General features: G+C 37.8%; 1 protein-coding gene across 1 annotated transcript in view; it reads right to left on the reverse strand.

Annotated features, from left to right (window-relative positions):
* NKAIN3 (sodium/potassium transporting ATPase interacting 3) overlaps nt 1–22358 on the reverse strand; it is a gene marked incomplete at both ends in the record, with an annotated part of 522360 nt that overhangs the window by 227672 nt on the left and 272330 nt on the right. Inside the window, one exon of the mRNA XM_082601112.1 lies at nt 17853–17933. Coding sequence (XP_082457238.1) covers nt 17853–17933 — 81 coding nt within the window. The remainder of the gene's footprint in view (nt 1–17852; nt 17934–22358) is intronic.

Consider the following 22358-nt stretch of genomic DNA (forward strand, 5'->3'; position numbering starts at 1 on the left):
ATGAATGACAGGAGGGAAGTGTATCTATAAAAGGGTACCATGAGGGATCCTGTGGTGATGGAAATACTTTTTATGTGAATGAACAAATGTGAATATCTTGGCTGCGACACTGTACCAACAGTTTTGCAAGATGTTACCACAGGAGGCATAGGGCAAAGAATACACAGGCTCTCTCTGCATCATTTCTTACAATTCTATCGCGTCTACATTGTCTTCAAAGAAAAATTCAACAAAACATGGTTTTCTAAGGATACTATTACATAGGAAAATGCTCTTATTATAACGTGAAAAAGCAAAATATGAAAATAGAGTTTAAGTAATGACAAATTTAGAGAGTGTATCTATTTATATATGTGCTGAGTTATGTATATACTATGTACAAATGCATATGCACAAACACAAAATCTATATTTATGCCGAGCTTAACAAATGGGAATACGGAAAGGCAATGATTAGTAGAAGGGGGGATAGATAGATTTTTTCTTCATTATAATTCAGTACCTTTTTCAGTTTTAAAAAAATATTTATATGTTACATTCATCATCAGCAACAACAGAACAAACCAGCTTAAGCCATGACCACCTGCTCAACTCATACTTCAAAACTTCAGACCTTTCCTAGCAGGGTATCAGAAGAAATGGGAAATTATTGAAAATCTGGATCTGATATCAAATAAATTATCCTTTCCCACTCTCCAAACTGATGACTGTTATAATTAATGGGCTAATTTAACTGCAAATCTTCAAGTCAGTAATATTAATTAAAAAGAAGACATGTAAATGACCTTCTGAAAGGGACTTATCTCTTAATTTGCCCACAAATGAGCACTTGCGATTACTTCTTTTTTTTTTTGCAGTACGTGGGCCTCTCACTGCTGTGGCCTCTTCCTTTGCGGAGCACAGGCTCCGGACGCGCAGGCTCAGCGGCCGTGGCTCACGGGCCCAGCCGCTCCGCAGCATGTGGGATCTTCCCGGACCGGGGCACGAACCCGTGTCCCCTGCATCGGCAGGCGGACTCTCAACCACTGTGCCACCAGGGAAGCCCCGCAATTACTTCTTAATCAATACCAGGAAGCTGGCTAGAATTAATGCCAGGCCTCTGAGTTTCAGCCACTTTTAAGAGCACTCAAGATCACTGCACGCAGAATGTTCAAGGCTGGCCCTATGTTATCCTTTAATTTACCTGACCTTTCAGGCAGTGGGTGAATTTAAGGCCTTCCATAGGCTTGGCCTGAATAACTGGCAACTTTCATTATTTTAATCATTGATCAAAAGCTTTGGGAAATGTCAGCCTTTCCTATGCCATTGTTTAATATGTTAATAAGATCATTAATATCTTCCTTTGCTGAGAAAAGGGTCTGATACATAAAAACTGGTAGGAGGATGGCGGTGGATGGGAATGAATAAGACTTTATTTTTATTTCCAAAAAAATTGGAGTTACTTCCTCACTACCTTTCTTCTTGCATTTAGTTATAGCATAAATGGTGGCTAGCAGGTTTCTAAGAATTGATACCTAGAGGCAAAATGCATTGGCTTCTTATGTGAGATCTGGGTCTAAAGTCATCACAGAAGGTGAAAATCAAATAAACATATTCCAAATGACCCCTGGCATCCCTTAAATTGTCCAGAAAGACTTGTTAATATACATTTGTATATAATGCATCCCTGTAGCTTTTCCTTTCAGGGTTAGCCCTAGGTTAGTTCACTTTCTTTCTCAAGGATGTTGTCAACTACTGTGTTTTTTTGCACATCTTAACAAGCATTTTGTAAGCAGCTTTTGGCGGGAAAGAGCTCTCTGCAGGAGGCCCCTTTGTCTGTCATTAGCCTTAAACCAGGCACCCCACCATGCTCGACTCATCTCTGGCCCTAGCACACCTTTCAAATCTTTTGATCACACAATACCTTGCCTAATCTGTTGGTTCTTTCCATAGATCAAAGAAGTAGAAATGAGGAATAAGTAATTAACAGATGGTCAGACCTCTTCCCTAGCTTCCCCTTCAGTAAAAGGGGGAACAGACTGTGTGAACAAGATAGCATCTAAAGAAAGCTCACGAAGACTAAACAAGCCTGAACACAAGCCTGCATGCAGTGGGAGATGGCGACTCTGACCCCCCATCTCAGACTTAACTGAGATTACTTCCCTTCTTCCCTTGAAAACTTTCATGGATGAGCACTGAGTCCATTGTCGCCCCAGATTGCTGGCATTCTGATTAAAAGCAACTTTCCGGGGCCTCCCTGGTGGCGCAGTGGTTGAGAGTCCGCCTGCCGATGCAGGGGATGCGGGTTCGTTCCCCGGTCTGGGAGGATCCCATATGCCGCGGAGCGGCTGGGCCCGTGAGCCATGGCCGCTGAGCCTGCGCGTCCAGAGCCTGTGCTCCGCAACGGGAAAGGCCACAACAGTGAGAGGCCCGCATACGGAAAAAAAAAAAAATAAAAAAAAAAAAAAAATAAAAGCAACTTTCCGTTCTACCAACTTCTGCCAGTATTGATTTTTTTAAAGCGGGGAGCAGCCAGATCCGATTCGGTTAATGATTTCACCAATTTGTCAACAGAAAGACCCTTAAAAGCATTGCCATGTATTGTCAGTACCTTTTGCCCATAGGCATCAGCTGTTCCAGGCTTGAATGTTTCCATTTCCATTCCCTTGAAAATATAAGTGACTCAGTATGGGAAGTGCCAAATTGAACTCAGCTAAGGTAAATAAATACCTGCAACTACCTGATGGCACTGCATGCAACATCTGTCCACCACAGCAGCATCTTCACTGGGTACAGTTTCCTGCTTAAATTAGTACATGGTTTCTCCAAGTTGGAGGCTGAGGTCTAACAAACAACATTAGCACCAAATCGGAATGTTTATTAACTCGACAGCATCACTGTAGAAAAAAGTGTAGAATATCTATTTTATTGATTATCATTTTTCTAATGAAGGGAAAAGCAATGCTGAATAAATAAGTGGGAAAAAATTTAAAAAGACAAGTCACTGTAAGTAATTGTCCTCTGCCAGAGAGGCTATCACAACAATTGCACCAGTTTTCAGACACAGCTGGATGGAGCAGGAGCTTTGAGCAGTAGCAGCAGTAGCTTTGAGCAGTAGCTGGCAGAGATAGAATTTAAAGCTCTCCCACACACCACCTCTGATCCTTTAGCAAATTCTGCCAGTTCTGATTTCCAACTGTAAGTCAGTTCTGATTACTCTGCCCTCTGTCACTGCCACCACCCTAGTCCAAGCTACCTTTATTTCTTAACTGGACCACCAGAATCATCTCTCTATGGGTCCTCTTGCTTCTATTCTTGTTTCCTATAGGACAGTCACACCAATTTTTGATCCTGTCATTCTACACTCAAACTTCTATCGGGTTCCCATTACATTGAGGCCAAATCCAAATTCCTACCATGGCCTATGAGGTTCCTACAGGATCTTGCCCCTACTCAGCTCTCCATACTCACAGCCAGTTAGGGACACAACACAGCATCCCTGCTATTTGTTGTACACACTGAGCATCCTTCCACCTTCGGGACCTGGCATCCTCCCATATCTTTGCATGACTTGCTCCTGTCTTCTACTTGGGCCTCTTACCTCCATCTTCCCATGAAGTCACCCTCTATCCCCTTATCCTGCCTTTTTTTCTCTTGATAGCACTTAACAGATGATATCATGTCATGTATTTATTTGTTTATATATTATGTCTCTTTCACTACAATTAAAGCTCCCTGAGAGCAGGTTCTTTTCATCCCCCAGTTATATTCTCAGCACCTACAATAATACCTGGCACAGAGAAGATGCTCAACACATTTGTTGCATTAAAATGTCTGATTCCAAAGATGAGAAAAGAAAATTCTTAAGAAAGTTGGGACTTCTTTTAAAGAAAATTTCTAAAATAGACAATCGCTTGAAAAATATGTAGAAAATGAACGTTTTCCAGTAAGCATTATGCCTCTGGTGCATTTATACCAGCATTATTTCTTGCCTTACATGCCTGACAAAGTGTTTTGATGACTGCTGTCATGTTCTGTAAAGCCTCTTGAGTTACTTGAAGGAAAACCCAATATAAATGCAATGTAATAAACCACCTCTCTGTTTGGTACTCATAATAAAGTACGTGAGGCTTTTGATGATTTAGTGAAAAATAAAGTAGGCAGTTTCTAAAGGTAAAGAAATAGATCAAGTCAAAAATCATTATACTCTGATCCAAGCATCAAGGGGCCTTAGTGGGTAAACCTATCACGATTTAGAACTTGGAAATTCATTTCCTGATGTTTTCAACAATGGTGAAAGCCTCCTACATGCAAGGCATTCTGTTAGCTGCCACCATTATTATACCCCAGTCTAATCTTTAGTCAAACAGATAAAACATTGATTTTATTGTCTACAAAGCTAGCTCTAAATAAGCCAACATTTTTCCCCTTCTGAAAGTATACATATATTTTACATTAAAAATACTATAGACAAAGAACGAACAATGAAGCTGTATGATTTAATTGGTTAGAGTCACCCAAAGTCAAGACTGTGTAAGTAATTACAAACTTACATGTTTGTCAAGAGTGTTTTTCTACTGCCTTAGATATCAAGACGGTAAGTCTGCCGAGCCACTGAAGAGCTCTGTCAGTCTTCAGTGTAATGTCTTAAAAGTTGTCCACTCATGTGGACTTTAATTTTACTGATTAAAAAAAAAAAGACTTCTGGGTAAAGCCAGAGTTGTGGTCTAATACTAATCTCTAGCTATTATACAGTTTGAGTCTTGGCTTTTATGGTAAATTTCTAACATCCTATATTTTGCTTTTAATATTGGATAGAGAAGGTAAAAAAATAATTTATCAAGTGGTCATCTTGTTTTCTCCTTTTGGGAAAAACATGTGGGAAGAAATGATTAAAGGAAACACAAAAGCTGCCATCAATTTGTAAGAGTTTATAGACCCAGCCAGATGGGCAAACAGAGAAAGAGTGGAAAGAAGAAGGAGGAAGGTATTTGTCTTAGTTTTCAGATTGATTTTGTTGCTAACAATGACACACATTGACTTGGTTCTCATTTGGAAAACTGAACTCATTTAAAAATATAGTTACTATTGACACCTGTGATTTCAGAAGAGGAATTACAATTACAATCTTGATTTGCAATGTTTAAGCTTGCTAGGAATCTTTGGAGAAGTTGACAACATAAACATTGAGTATAAATTTTGAAGTATATCAAAAGTCCGTTTTTTGGTAGTGCTCCAAAAATGATCAATCATACGTTATCCTTTGTTGTATTTAAATTATGAGATGCTGTATATGATGTATGTCCTTTCTATAGAAGTTATCCTTCAGGATACCTTACGGTATCAAATTCCACCGGGGGCTAAGGTTTCCTTCATTTTACATTTTTATGAATTCAAATATGAAGAAATTATTGTTACTGACATAATTCCAATAGGGAAAAGAAGTGGAAAGAAATTACACTAATAAAAATGGGATTTTCCTTTAATCAGCTTCTTATGAATAGCAAAGTAAACTTCTGGTACAGGATGAAAGTGATTATACCCCCAGAAGGCACAGGACTAAAGAAATATAGAGACAATGATTTCTTCTCCGAGAAAGAAAGCCCATCACCATGCTTTCTCAGGGACAAGTGCATTAGGGCACTGGCTGATGCAAAGGTGCTTAATGGTCCTAGAGCAGGTGCATCACCCTCTCTGACAGCGCTCATTTGCATATGCACATTTAATCCCAGCAGGAGGTGTGCATTGAGGGGTCCCCCAGAGCAGAAATATAGACAATCTCAGGTAAAAGCAGGTCTTCATAAACTTTATAACCTCATTCCAAAATCCAGTTGTCAGTGAACAGCTTTCCAGATTGACATCTTAAATCAAGAAAATGTCACACATGTACAGTAACTGGCCTAATCTTTTCTGTAAATTGCTGCTTGTGGTTTTCAAAAACGTAGTAAATTGCTGGCAATTGACAGTGTGTCTCCCTGCTCGGCTAACTTCACTTCTGCCCAGTTAACAAATCAGTCTTAAATTATTCATCAGATCACCCAATGTCTAGGCTCTTCTGACTGTCATTGATTTCAGGGACCAGTAGCCTGTCTGTCTTTTATACTAAAGTGAAATTCATACCATGTTCTCGGCATATAAGATTAATTGTATGTAGCAAATAATAATTACACTCTTTGTCTCAGGATCTCACTGAAGGGTGAGCACAGCTCACTACACACAATCAGTGCCTCTGCTGTTCTCTGCTGCCCAGAAGCAGGACAGAGCATCTTGTCACACTAATACTTAAAATAGTCTTAATGCACCCCGATACTTCAAATACACAGAGGAAGTGTTTTCTCTATTAATTCTAGAATTAAGGACAAGCACAAAATGACAAATTATACGTATAAGCTAAAACATAGATGGTCCATGTAGAAATGATGCCTTTAAACCATCGCACATTGTTCTGGAAACAGGGTCAAATCAACTCTCCAGACAGCTCAACCAAATTGAATTTTTGTTGCTAAAATAAGTGTGGGGATAGAATGCTTGTTCTGAAAGGACTTCTTAACTCAAGGCCATTTTTCTTTCAGTAGCACACAGAGGATTTTGCAGGAAGCATGTTTGCCCTTCCTTGAAATACTTTTTGAATCAGTTACTGGCCCTAAGCTAAATAGTGCAGTTGTGCAGTGAAACACTCGTATATTTGAGAAGCACATTTGTCTATTTATGCTCAGGGAAATTAATGCCAGACCATCTCAAAAGGACCTCCAGCATTCTGGCATTTTCTCCCAACTGTTCCTAAACATATTTCCAGGCCACTGGTAGTCATGATCTGTACCTCGAAAGCTCCCTTGTTTAGAGCATGTCCTTATGTGACCACCTCCCAAGGGTAGTGACCTTGGCTCTGATGCATGTAACCCCATGGAGTTCTCTCTCCAATATATGCTGGCCAGAAGAGAGTCTGGAGAAAAAATACGGGATGGAGGTAGGTGGATTGATGAAAATTCATTATAGGGAATTAAAAACAAAGTAGCAACTGAAAGCACTTTTCTGGTGGATGGTAGGTCAATAACAGCATTTGTGTTTTAAAGGTCAACATGGTACTTGTAATGCTGTTCTTTACTGAGTGTGTCTTCCTGTCTTCTTTAGGAAACCCTCCCTGATCCCGGTGATGCTATGTTCTCTGTTCTAGGGTATCAGAGGCCTTTTTCCTTCATCATCATAACACTGGTTACATTTTCTTGTTTTTACCTATTTAATGTCTGTCTTTCCTATGGCATAGAACATTTTATGAGGCAGGAACTGGATGTAGCCCTACTACCTGGCACATTGCTTTGAACCAAGTAAATGCTACGTAAAATGATCTGTAGAATTATATATGATTGGTCAGGTATTATTTTCAGCTGCATATTTCAGCTGCCACCCCCAAGAGTGCCCCCCCCCAATATGAAAGAAATCTGAGTGGGCAACACAGGGCTGATACAAAAGCTCCACAGCGTTAGGGTCCCAGGTTCCTTTTTTCGTTTTACTCAATTATTCGTCCTCATGGTGGACATGGTTGAGATCTCAACCTCGACCTCCTTAAGGTTACCTCATAGTCCCAAATGGTTGGCACTGCTGTGGTAGCAGAATCCCCAAAGATGTTCATGTCCTGACCCTCAGAACCTGTGAATACGGTACCCTGCATGGCAAAGGGACTTTATAGAGGTGGTTAAAGTGAAGGACCTTGATATGCCGAGAGAAGCCTCTGTTATGCAGGCGGGTCCAATCTAATCACCGGAGTCCCTAAAAGTGGAGAACGTTTCCCGGCTGCAGAAAATCAGAGAGACGGCAGCATAAGAAGGTTTGGGCTGCCATCTCTGGCTTTGAAGACAGGAAGGAGTGTGGGCAGCCTCTAGAAGCTGGAAAATGAAAGAAAACAGATTCTCCCCCCCAGAGCCTCCAGAAAGGAACACGGCCCTGCTGACACCTTGATTTTATTTTAATTTTTCCCAGTTATATTGAGCTATAATTGACATACACTATTGTATATGTATATATTGCAAAGTGATTACCACGGTAAGTTTCATTAACATCCATCCCTTCACATAGTTCCAAATTTTTTTGTGATTAGAAATTTTAAGATCTATTCTCCTAGCAACTTCCAAATATACAATACAATATTGTTAACTATAGTCACCATGATGTATATTACATCCCCAGGACTTATTCATCTTATAATTGGAAGTTTGTACCTCCTGACCACCTTCATCCATGTTTCCAACCCCTCACGCCCTGCCTCTGGAATTCACAAATGTGTTCTCTCTATCTGTGAGTTTGTTTTTTTAGATTCCACATGTAAGTGGTATTACTCAGTATTAGTCTTTCTCTGTCTTACTTATTTCACTTAGCATAAGGCCCTCAAGGACCATCCATGTCCCCCCAAATGGCAGGATTTCCTTTTTCTTCGTGGCTGAGTGATCTTCCTATAAAATACCACTTTTTCTTTAACCATTAATCTGATGATGGACACTTAGGTTGTTTCCATGTCTTGGCTATTGTAAATAATGCTGCAATGAACATGGGGGTGCAGATATCTTTTCAAGAAAGTGATTTAATTTCCTCTGGGTAAATACCCAGAAAGAGAATTGCTAGATCATATAGTAGTTCTATTTTTAATTTTTTGAGGACCCTCCATACACTTTTCCATAGTGGCTGTCTCACATCTTGATTTTAGACCATTGAGACTCATGTCTGATTTCTGATCTATAGAAGAAGGGTAAGATTTGTATTCTTTTAAATGTAAGATTTGTATTCTACAAGTCACTAAGTTTGGGCCTGCTTCTAAACTGAATTAGCTTTTTTATTTTTTATTATTATTATTATTATTTTTTGCGGTACGCGGGCCTCTCACTGTTGTGGCCTCTCCCATTGCAGAGCACAGGCTCCGGACGTGCAGGCTCAGCGGCCATGGCGCACGGGCCCAGCCGCTCCGCAGCATGTGGGATCCTCCCGGACCGGGGCACGAACCCGTGTGCCCTGCATTGGCAGGCAGATTCTTAACCACTGCGCCACCAGGGAAGCCCTGAATTAGCTTTTAAGTAGCCTTTTCAGAAGCCTTCACAATTCTTCTGCTTATATCTTAATGGCCAGAACTTAGATCACACCTGTTCATATAAAGGCAAAGGAAATAGTTTTTTAGCACTTGCACCTCAGACAGGTAGATTTCCCCTGACTCTTGACCAGAAGGAGGGGGAATAGATAATGGAAGATAGCTAGAAATTTCTGCCATCATTTGTTTAATGAAAGAGTGATTAGATGGATGTAGTTGAACACCTACAAAGTTAGGAAAGTGATATGATTTTCATAGAAAGTTATATTTCCCATTTATAAATTAATTTAGCAAATGGATAGTCTTCCTTTTCTCTTAAGTTAGCTAAATTTCATTCCATTTTGTCCCTCCCCATCTAACTTTAATCTTAGAAATATATGATTTTAAAGTTCCCATGCTTTCAGGTAATTAAGAACTACCAATATTCAGATTCCATAAATAAGTTCTCAGAGACCTTGAACCATACCAGCTTCTGCAAGAATAGAGTAGAATTACTTTTTTAATGTCTTCATTTGTTTTCTCAGCTTCATTTCTTATCTGACTGTGAAATATTCCATCTAGTTTCTGAAACAGGCTGAGAGTTCCCAGGAAAAAGCCAAATTTTTAAGGAGTCTAGATCGCTGGATGCTTCGATGCGCTGATTTTAACAGGGAAGCACACTGACAATTCTAATAAACACAACTGAATATTGTTTCTGTACTTCTCCTGTTGTTCCCAAGTCAGAAAACAGGCAAAGGGGGATCAACGCTGAGGGCTTCCAAGGGGTGGCGGAGGGCTCCTCCCGAATCCTGGACACTCAGATACTTCCTGTGTCCCTCTCCCCTTTAATTACATCACCCTGTGCTTCTGTTCGGTGGTCTGTGCTGGGACCAGCCCGTTCTGCCTCATCTTTGGGGCAGTCTTTGCTCCAGGCACTTTTCCTCCGTTTTCCTCTCTGTCGGCCCTCAAACCGGACATGGGGGTCTGGAATGGCTCCTGTTTCCGGCCTCTCTAACCTGGGCAGGTCCATCCTCGGCCGCCATGCCAGTCAGCCCAGCTGGTGGGCAGACATGACTTGTAAGGAGCTTCACACCAAACGGCATCTCCTTACAAGAACTTCTAAGTTGTCATTCCATCAGCATCTCCCTGCGTCAAGAGAAAGCAAAACACATCTCCATTCCTGCTTCTCATCCCTGACACTAAACTTCTGGCCGATCGTTTTCAGTTTTCACATCATTCCCGGCGACTCTGACTGATTTCATCATCCTTCAGCTCCTCCTGAATTCTCAAGCTTATCCTTTCTGAGCCAGGGATCCAGAAGTCTCGTGCTGGGGCAGCCAGTGGTCCAGCACTGGGGTTCCCGCAGCTGCTGTAACCAGCCACATCACAGGCTGGATGCACAGATACTTTTAGGGCCATCTATGTTCAAGGCTCTAACCCAGATCAGTCTGAAGCCTCAGGCCCATAATTCCTCATGCCATCACAGCCACCCAGTGGCTCAAAGAGAAACTTTCTCTGAGCAAAGAGCACTTCTGAGATATGATTATTGTTATCTGTGATTTCCCTCCTGCCACTCTCACAGACTACATAGGAAAATTTGATGTAAAGCATTCAAATGACTTGCGTTTGCCTCGCTCTGACAGTAGTTGTTGAGTAACTGTTATCCTAGGCCCCTCTGTTCCTGCAGGACCCTCCAGCTTAATCTTCATCAGTTATAATTTGACTATGTGGTGCTATTTTATTTCGCAGTGGTATATGCTGTTATTCTGGTTTAAAAAAGTAAATAAATGCAACTAAATGTGTTTATCTGTCTCTATAATTTTATGAACCGTTGCAATTGTCACCACTGTGTCACCAGGGAAGCCCCGGGATTGCATTCTTAATTGATGTTTCACAACAAAGAGACTGTGTCTTCAGAACAAACTAATTAACATCACAAAAAATTCCAAAGTCTTGGGCTTCTCTGGTGGCGCAGTGGTTGAGAGTCCGCCTGCCGATGCAGGGGACACGGGTTCGTGCCCCGGTCTGGGAAGGTCCCACGTGCCGCGGAGCGGCTGGGCCCGTGAGCCATGGCCACTGAGCCTGCATGTCCAGAGCCTGTGCTCCGCAGCGGGAGAGGCCACAACAGTGAGAGGCCCGTGTACAGCAAAAAAAAAAAAAAATAATAATCCAAAGTCTTAACGGCATTTACTCATGTTCTATTCGTACTACATATTGTTCTAAAATGATCTTATGTTCAACTGACTGCATCAAAAATTTTGCAGTAGCATCTTTAAATTGCCTTAAAAACACAGCAAAGCATTTGGATATAAGCTATAAAGTGTGGTTTCTCTGCATATTCCAAAATTAAAAAAAATAATGCTTGCATGGAAATGTAGCAGCCAAGTTCCATGCAGAATGGCTTAATGTTATATAAACAGTGGCTTAACAAACTTACATCTATTGGAATAATTATAGACTTATTAAAAATATTGTTTTACTAAACTTAGTGGAAGAATTAGCCAATTTGGAGATTGTCACATCAGCAGCAGCTGTTACGAGGGGCTAGAAAAGACTAAGGCTGGCATGAGGTCCAGAATCTCGGCAAACTCCACCATCAGCTCAAGGTTGGTTATAGAAGTTGACTACGTCCTGTCTTTTCTCCCTGAGGAGTGGAGTCAAGAGAAGGGAGGAGAGAGAGGTATGTAAAGGCTGTAAGCATGGTCAGCTTTGGTGAGAGGAGAACAGGTTTGAATCAGACAGGAGACTAATTTTTAATGACCAAACTTGTACACAGAATCTGTTACCCAGTGTGATAATGAATGGGAATAGGGTTGGAGATGAAATAGTTTGGAAACAGCTTATTCAAAGAAAGAAAACCATTTCATGATTATAATCCACTGAGTCGAGACAATAACTCAGTTATTCAATTATATATATATATATATATTCAATTATATTTGCATTGGCTTTGTTCAATGACTCTCATTCTGCAGCAATAGAGTTACTGTTGATTGAATAATACATCCATCTGCTCTTTTGAAAAAACTATTTGAACCTCTACAGAAGGACATAAGATTATCACACAAACTTGTGATTAAAAACTCCAAACACCACCCAGGCCGCAGCAATTACTTAGTTCATTGTGGTTTCTGCATGTCATTGGACTATAACGTAGCAGCAAATTGGATTTTTTTAGCAAAGGTTTTCAAAATGTTTGTATTTGATGAAATCTATGAAAATATAATACTGAGTTTAAATGTGCTTATAATTTTCTTTACTGTGGAAAAGAAGCCACAGGGAAAACAATGATCTTCCCATACAAAGAACACTGAAGATGCTATTTTCAGAAGTTATGTTCACTTAGACCAAGGCCAAGGGAAAAAGTATAGTTTAAGTCCTTTGGAATAAGGAATACATAACTATATTTACACAGCTTTGCTACTTTTTTTAAAAAATAAAAGAACATAATTGCATCATTTAGGTAAAGGACTGTGTAGGAAACAATAAACATTTGTAAGCTTTTGGGTCTCATTTTGATTTAATGCCCAGAAGCAGATTGTGATGGTTCTTCCTTTATAAATCTTTAATAACTAGATAGATGTCCACCATCACTTCCAATCTCCCATTCCCCCAGTCAATATTACAGACAAAAGCATTCTTTCAGGATAGCAGGATAAATATATACCAATATATTAGTTCAGAACATAAAATATTTTGTTATTCCAGTGAACTGAAAGTTTAAGCATTTTTCCAAAGATTCTCATTGATACAGATATGCTATTTACCCATGATACAATAAAAAGGATATCATTCTTGTAGTTTCAAAAGTAGGCATAGTTTTACTGGGTTTCTTGGATGCTACTCCTATATCATTTGCTGATACATTATTCTCAAATACAGACATTTTGTATCCTAGCTTCAGCCCTCCATAAACATCACAGTTCAAGGTTCTTTCTGAAAAATGTCTGAGGAAAAAATCATCAAAAGGAAAGGATAAATGCAAGTTTAATACTCATTGCTAGATTCAGCAAGTTGTATTTACATAAAGAAAGAAATGTACTATGCATCACTTATTTAGTTTGAAACTGCCCACAGAAAAAGAATTCTTTGAAACATAAAAATATTTAGAATGTTTGTTAAGAATAATGGATGGATTGTAAGCAGCTGAAGGGGATTGGGAGTTCTGTTTCCTATGCAATAATTTCTACACGGAACTCTGAATTGCCTAAACGTTTCCTACTTGAAAGTGCCTGCCCAAAGCCAAAGTTAGTGGAAGAATCCAACCTTGAAGGAAAATGAATCGTGATCAAGAAAGAGATTTTTCCTAGTAAGTACAGAGGAGCAACTGAGGCTAGATAACAAGAATGAGCCTCGAAAAAGAAGAATGATCTCATTGACCCTGCCAGACTGCTCAGGTGAAATATTCAACTGAAGAGTCTCACAAGAGAAGAGAACCCTTGTGAGTGAATGGTGATGATTTAAGTCAAAAAAAGGATAAGAAAGTGCTATTATTGCCATTTGGGGAAATGGCTTAAATTTCTTTCTTTTTTTTCACATCTTTATTGGAGTATAGTTGCTTTACAATGTTGTTAGTTTCTGCTATACAACAAAGTGAATCAGTATACATATATCCCCATATTCCCTCCCTCTTGTGTCTCCCTCCCTACCCCACCCCTCTAGGTGGTCACAAAGCACTGAGCTGATCTCCCTGTGCCATGTGGCTGCTTCCCACTAGCTATCTATTTTACATTTGGTAGTGTATATATGTCCATGCCACTCTCTCACTTCATCCCAGCTTAACCTTCCCCCTCCCCATGTCCTCAAGTCCATTCTCTATGTCTGCATCTTTATTCCTGTCCTGCCCCTAGGTTCATCAGAACCTTTTTTTTTTTTTAAGATTCCATATATATGTGTTAGCATACAGTATTTGTTTTTCTCTTTCTGACTTACTTCACTCTGTATGACAGAGTCTAGGTCCATCCACCTCACTACAAATAACTCAATTTTCTTTTATGGCTGAGTAATATTCCATTGTATATATGTGCCACATCTTCTTTATCCACTCATCTGTCAATGGGCACTTAGGTTGCTTCCATGTCCTGGCTATTGTAAATAGTGCTGCAGTGAACATTGGGGTGCATGTGTCTTTTTGAATTATGGTTTTCTCAGGGTATATGCCCAGTAGTGGGATTGCTGGGTCGTATGGTAGTTCTATTTTTAGTTTTTTAAGGAACCTCCATACTGTTCTCCATAGTGGCCGTATCAATTAAATTTCTTTAAGAATCAAAATACCCACAAATCAGGTACTATGAAAAAAGTGCAGTCATTAAGACATGATACAGAGAAACAAATATAGGTAGTTTTCCTTTTGTGCAAAGGCAACGTGAACGCCAGTACAGAGGAGAAATCAGGAAGGGTTAGTCCCAGGCTTCCTGCCTAAGTTTTAGAAAACCCCTGATCAAAGCTCATGATTAATATAAGTCTACAGAGAATTTCTGTACATTCATTTTTTATGTCTAAAGTATGCTCATGCACCATCACACACAGTCAGAATTCTAGGAAAATGTGACACACTGAAAATTCTCTAGGATCAGTAATGTGTAAGTTCTATACATCTCTCAGGAAAAGTCAATTAGAAGAAATACTAGCGTAAAGTTTCTACAATTTGGAGTAATCAAAAAGATGCCATAAGGCATCAGCTTAATTTTGGGGGGGATTAAAAACAAGTACAACTTGATTTCTCAATGTAACTTGTCTTTCAGGAGCTTTAAGTGTAGCAAATGAGTTAGGTTTTCATATTTACATTCTGAATGGATTCCTAGGAAGAAAAAAATGATTTCAAGTCTTGGGACTTCCAAAGCAGCAATAACTTATTAATTGTACCCGTGGTGATCTTAAAGTACAGCATGAAAAACAGTCTTAGGGCCTCCAAAGATGCATAAAGTCCTTCCAAGGGGAGCAGGAGGGACATCAGGATAATCTAGCTGCAGAAGCGTTTCAAAAACGCTATTTACATGTTGAAGGAAAGGGTTTAATTAATCATGTTACAGCTGTGAAGTTAATATGCAGATCTGAGGTCCTATCACAAGGGACTGTTACATACTTTTTAAACAAGTCACTCAGTCCCACATTTTCTTCCCTTTTACAGCTCTTGCATAGTAATAAATATATGTCCCACAGGTTTGCAGAATGAGGACCATGATGTCTGTTAATTTCTCAATAATAATAAAGATGATGATGTTGATTGGCAATTATAAAAACCACTGTTTACTGAAACCTCACAATATGCCAAGATCCTTTCTAAGTTCTTTGTATGAATCATCTTACTTAATTCGTTGAACAATCCAGTAAAACTAGTGCTGTGGTCTTCCAGGTGGGTACACTATTAGTTAACAAGAATGGCTCAGTAGTGCCTGTCATTGGAATAACACCCAAATCCATAGAGATGTTGTGGAAATTAATCTGAATCCGGTCTTTTGACAAAGATTCACCATTTTAGAATGGACCTTTTGGGCAAAAATCAAAGTAGAGGGAGGCTTCTCTTAATCTATCCAAGTGGGTAATTCCAAGAAATGCCTTCATTAACTAGCAGGAGATAGAGGGCTCTAGAAGGTTAGTATATAAACTAGCACACGTGGACAAGGAATATCTTATGAAATGGGGTACAACCTGGAAAAAATGGCAGAGGTGCTTGGGTTTATCTGCTCTAGTCTTCAGAATAGATTCCTTACAGGCTGGAATTGAGGCTTACCTGTGGCTAGCCAGGGAGAGGTTACCAGCCTTTGAAACAGTAAATAGAGACCAACAGAAAATCTTTAGGATGCTCCTTTTGGAGTCATCTATCCTATTTATGATCTAGAATACTTGGTTGACTGCTTAATGGGCATTTGAACGGGTAATAAAATGAGTAACGGGGACCACTATACCCATTTTTTTTAACCTTGAACCCAAAGAAACGAGGAAAAAAAATCCTTGACATGCACATTGATATTAGAAAAGCAGTTACAAGAAACAGTTCACAAAGGTCACCTTGAGCCATGGAGGGAAATCAGCCTTTGGGGAACAAATCAATGCTACTATTATTATAGTTTTTAAAAATTAAAAAAAATCACATCACAGGATTACTTTGCAGCTTACCTGAGTTACCATATTTGGTAACAATGCGAAACACCAAACAAACACTGATTACTATCTTTATTGGTGAAGCTGGTCCTGTTTTTATATTTCACAGAGACTTTCGGGGTTCAGTGCTTTGCCTAAGGGCCCATAGTTTATAAGCACTAAAGACCAGATTTGAATCCAAGACTTATGATTTGAAATTCAGTCCTCTGTCAACACACTATGATGCCAATTCCATGGAACAAATTTCCTCTGGTCTAATTTATTCCAAACCAATTAATAGAGAAAGAGATAAAGATGATTTCCACCCAGTGAAATAAAAGTATGACTTAAAATGACCAATCAAATCATGAGTAACAAAATGCTATGGGTTGAAAAATGCTATGCTTAACTTATTATCCATAATTATTTTATTCATAAAATTGCATTTTAAAATTACTGTATAATCTGCATGTTACAGATGATAACTGGGCACTGATTTAAGTACTTTCTTCTGTCTTAGAAATCAGGTAGAGGTAAAGGTAGATGTTGGTGCATTTGTATGTAACTCAGAAATGTCATTTCTAGTTCCTAAATACATTTGCCAATGTGAGAAAATGATGACAAGCTCTAATTATAAAGTTATTATAGTGTAGAACAAAGAGTAACCACCTCTGGAGGTTCTGGAGAAAACCCTTCAGGGATATTTGCTGCTTGGCTATATCAAAAATTCTTTGTTAGCGTATGGACTTCAGTGGAGCCTAACAATTGTAAAAGTCTCTGTGTTGGTCAAGGCAAATTTTCTAAGATCTAAACCACAAATGCTACTTAAAGAAAATTTGAGACCATCATACAACAGTAGAATGTTTGCACAAATACAGTTGATAACAAGAAATCTAAAAGATAGATTACAGCTTTCTTATTCTTTTTGTAATTATACTGTTAGGTTTCTTCTCTATGATTTCAAGTGGGAACTGTGCTGGTTTATGAGAAAAATGCTTAAGAAACATAACTAGAAACTTAACCCAAGATGCTCTTCCATTTGGATGGTAATCAAACAATGATTGTGCAAGAGTCATAATGAAAATTATGTGCTTTGTTGATGTGAGTTCTAGACAGAAATAATATTTGTATCATGTTGCATCAAGACAATTCTTTTCTGATCAGGATTTCACAATAGGAATCACTGCACTGATGTATTTAGTTGTCAGTAAACGTATGCTCTATTTACTATAATGAGGATTTCCTTCTCTGACAAACTTTATTTTTCCAGAATTAATATTCAAGCAAAGATAGCAATTTGCTATTCATATTTGTTACATTTACATCTTAGTCAATCCCTTTTCCCATTTTCAACACAAGAATGTTCAAAACCATTTTTCATTTAGCATATGGGGCTGTGGTCACTGGGACATTAGGACTTTTTAAACTGGACATGAGGATACACTGGTAGCTGAGTTCCACGACAGCTTAACAAAGGAAATCATAAGGCCATTGTTTCAGAGTTTCATTGTATTAACATGTTCCCAAGGTTATTCTTTCTAATGGTATCCAAACTCTTTTTTGATTAGTATTCCATTTGTAATGTTGCTTAGATTACTATATATACTTAGTATTCCATTTGTAATGTTGCTTAGATTACTGTATACATATATATATTAGTATTCCATTTGTAATGTTACTTAAATTATTTATTAGTGTATTCTTTTTAAAAGTGTACTTTAAAAGCATGATGGACTTACCTTAGAGAGCCCACCTACTTCCAAATAGAAGCAGATAATGAAAACATTCCAGGTGACCCAGAGGGCAGTCCATACTGTATACTGGAAAGAAAGGGTGGGGGGAAGAAAGAGAAGAAAAATGTGGAGATGAAAGGCATGCATACTAAATGAATCGATAATAAAAATGTCAATAAGTGTGTCTTCTGGGAAGAAACAGGGCACGCTCAGAGAAGAATGCTCCTTATGTGGTCCCCTAAGATCTCTAGAAATTAAAAATCCAATAGTTTCTACTGCTTTAAGTAGATGCCAATAAAACTAGACTTATTTTTACAGTGCTTTGCTGGCTTGCAGATGCAAGTTAAATCCAAGCGCTGATTTGATTCGTTTTCTGACTACCAGCTTTTCCAAGGGACACAATTATGCGAATTTTCTGGGGGCTATCTATCTATCTAGCTAGCTAGCTATCTTTTAGTTACAATAATAAATCATCAAAGGTTTAGGAATGTTAGTCAAAACCCTTCACTTCCATACCCCTGAATGAGGATCATGTTTGAAAATGGATGTATGGAGTAAAATTAACAACTTTTCAACTGTTGGACTATTTTATTGAGTGGAGTGTATGCCCCTAATATAATTACAGAATATAATGTGATTATGTACAATATTTTTTAAAAGCACACAAGTTCTAATTATGGTAGGATTAATAAGTAAATCCTACTTATTAATAAGTAGGATTAAGAGTGAGCAAATAAGCAACATATTTCCATAATGGGAAAATACCTTCCAATCACAACCAAAAAACTCTAAACATGCCAGCCTTATTGATTAATTGGTTTTATTAATGTATTATGTATTAGGAAATGCCTTCCTCAAGAGTATTAGTCAGACAATTAAGGTAGCCTTAGATCAAGACTCATCAATAGAGAGGTCTTAGGGCTCTATTCATCCAGGCACTTTCTTAGGCAGACAAAGACACTGAGGTCTGGAAAACTGACATATAGGAAGGCTTGGATGACTCAGGATGGAACTTACCATGGCAACACAATGAGCGGATCAAATACAATGGTTTGCTCATTCATTTCATTGTACTGCAAAAATCTATGAATTCGTAACGTCTTAAACAGGCATACTAATTAAATTATTGCTTTCTATTGTTAAATTAAGATAAATGTTGAAATAACTTATTAGCTATTGTTAAATTAAGATAAATATTTAAATAATTTATTAGCTTCTTCTATGCTCTGCCAAATAATAGACTTATGAATTTTAAACACTGTATAAAATAGCCATGATCTTATTACAAACCTTATCAGAAGCTTTTAAACTTTTTCTAAAATTCAATTTACATTTTGTATCTTTGTCATTTATGATTTTTTTAAAGAATAATACATTAAAAAAAAGAATAATACATTTATAATAATGAGTTAAGGCTCCAAAATCACTGGAAATTTAGAGGAGTTGGAAAATATGTTAAAAAGTTAACATAAGTTAAAATATATATTTAGGCTTTTGGTCGTTGCTGATATTGTTGACCTGATACCTTCTGCTGGCAAGGTCTTCTAGTGTGAGTGGGTTTAGATGTTCCCTTAAAAATGCACCAAATGCATTGAAGTGCATTTTTCTGAACCACAAAATATTCCCATGAATATTCAAAATAGCTAATCTACATTCTCAATGTATACTTTTTGCAAACTGATAAAGTCACAATAACCACAACACATTTTAAAGATGTTGCTAATCAGATGGCATCTGGTATCTGATATTTTTCATTCTAAATAAATATAATTATGGGTACATTTGAGTGACAGAGTAGTGCTGACCACTAATTCAGGAGGAAAAAGCCAGTGATAAAGGTTAAGGGAAGGACATAAAATAAAGCAAGACTAAAGTAAGAAAATGAATTGAATTAACTGTAAAACCACATGATTCTTAATTATTAGGACTGCAAGCCTAAACCCATAAGTATTATTTTAGAAAAGTAAATCAACTCATAGTTATAAAAAATACATAACAAAAAATTCTACTTAAAATCATAGCGCAAGCTTAGTGACTGAAGTGTATTCTGATCCCTCATAAATTGTATTATTGATGTCACTTTCAAACATTCAAAGATAAAATGATCAGGCTGAGTAGATTCCAACCGTCAGCTCCGAAATTCCTAACAAGAGTTACTCCGCTGCTTTCTGCGTTCCTGGTACTGTGATAAGCTCTTTACACAGATTAAGTCATCTAGCCGTCACATTAATACAAAGGTAGAGAGGAAATCATCTGATCACCCAGTTAGTGTCAGAGTTGGGAGAGGCACTCTGGCAGTTTGACTCCAGAGCTGGGGTGCTTGGGCATTACATGATAGTCTTCATTTTAAAAGATCTTAGGAAAAGGACTACAGATTAATTTGCAAGTTAACACTTCCCCAAATTCTGCAATTTATCAAATAACCAATTCACCAGATTACCAGTTTACCAAAAATTCATTCATTCATATATATTCTATAACTGGTTATGTTTTTGAAATGATTTCTTTTGTATTTTGGTATTAATGTGTCCTATGTTATATAAATACGTAGCTTTTTTAAAAGCAATATTGTAAGTTTCTTTATTCTAATACACTGGTTTGTTGAGAACAAAGAAGACCTGTACGGTTGAATTTTGGATTGTTATGAGATGGAAACCATATACCTCAATGTGCACCTGAGACTCAAGTCTGCACACAGAGGTAAGAGGAAAGGATTTCTAGCAACATGAATAACACATCCAAAGGAATTTTGCCTAAGCAGAAAGTATTAGAACCACATATGGTATAAGACACTGACTATCCTCCCTCTCTTCTTTTTGATGTGGGTTAATTTATTTATAATGTAATTGAAACTAGAATTAAAGAGGTAAACTACATTTTTAACAAATACCAGTTGGTTATCATGGAGTATGCCTACAAGCTCAGACAGCCACACAGATATACTTGAAGTATAGAAGACTTAACTTCTCAAAGTAAAAAAAAAAAAAATCACTCTGTATAATTATCTATCCATCTATTTACCCATCATCTATCTATCTAAATATAATCTATCAACCTATTTATCTATCCTACTTTGCTTATGTTCAGTACACATATTTTAAATCCTAATTTAATTAGACAATGCCCATAAAGATGGTAAAACATCTATGTGCTCTCTGTGGCTTCCTGGATATTGCATAGTTTTATGAAGATATTTCAGCATTTTTTAATTGAAATGAACTTTAGCAGTCTCCCAGCCTATTTCTTTCTCATTGAGCAATTAGTCCATAACATAAATTATTTTTACTTCCTGAGCTTGTTTGTTTTCCAATTACCAGGAAGGCCACTCATTCATTCATTCATTTACATGTGTATCAATCAGATACAATATTATACTCAATATGTTAGATTCACTCAAAAAAAATGTAGGTTCCTTGCTCACTCATTGTTCTAATAGTTTCTGGAGTTTAGTATTCATGTCCAGGGGGAAATAAATCTGAGCCACTGAATGGAAACCTAACACTCTTAACTGCCCTGTTGAGCGATAACTCTGGAGGGAGATTTATGATGACATAGTAGGGATATTTCCCTGTATAACAACTCAAATGAAAGCAAGTTGCAGTTCTTTGGATGTGGACATTTGTATAAAAGTCCAAATAACTAACTTATGGGCCTAGCATACTTATTTGGCTTTCTTTTTTTAATTTTTAAAGAAAGGAAGCTTTGAGTTACTTTTAATTCCAATGTTAATCTTTATTCAAAAACTGTCAAGTTAGCTAATATTTCTGCATTTAAATTAATGTAAAACCGCTTGATTAAATTATTATCCATGATATAATAAAGATTTAAATAACTGTAGTGCAGAATCTCTTTCTAGAATTTGCAAGTAAGATTTTAAAATATTTGACATAGGAGCAAAGCAGACAGGAGTAAACAGCTGATTCCAGAACACTACTTTTTATGACTGTTAAATATGACTTAGCCCACACTCTGCTTCATTTTGTCTAGAGCCAAGGAAACACAAAATGTGTTTCAAATGCTATGATTACACTTGGCATCCCTAATGTATATATTCCACCTTGTACCTTAGCTAAAATAAATTTTAATCAGCGAAAGAGCACCATATGACAAAGTTGGTTTTATATTCTAAAAATAAATGTAGAAATAGTAAATTGTACCTTCTCAGCACTGATGGTAACCAAAGGGGAATTATGTCTCTTTCATTTTGTGATTTGGGTGAATTTTTCTAACAGTCTTTGCCATGGGACCTCCTCAAGACAGTGTCAGGGGCCCACAGTGTTATATTTATTAGAAAAAAAATAAGTCAAGGAATAAGTCAGCTAATGGTAGGTGCAGGCAGAGCAGCACATACTATTTTATCTTATAAATCCGGCGTTCAGATTGAAAGAAGCAAGGCAGTAAGGCCAGCTTCTTTTGCAGAACTATTGTTGCCATGTTCTGAGATAAGAAATCACCGTCTAGTCCATCCAGTAAAATAATTTCATCCAATAACCTTTAATTAATTTATTATTT

Source organism: Mesoplodon mirus (assembly GCF_964341445.2).
Source record: "Mesoplodon mirus genome assembly, chromosome: 16".
NCBI lineage: Eukaryota > Metazoa > Chordata > Mammalia > Artiodactyla > Ziphiidae > Mesoplodon > Mesoplodon mirus.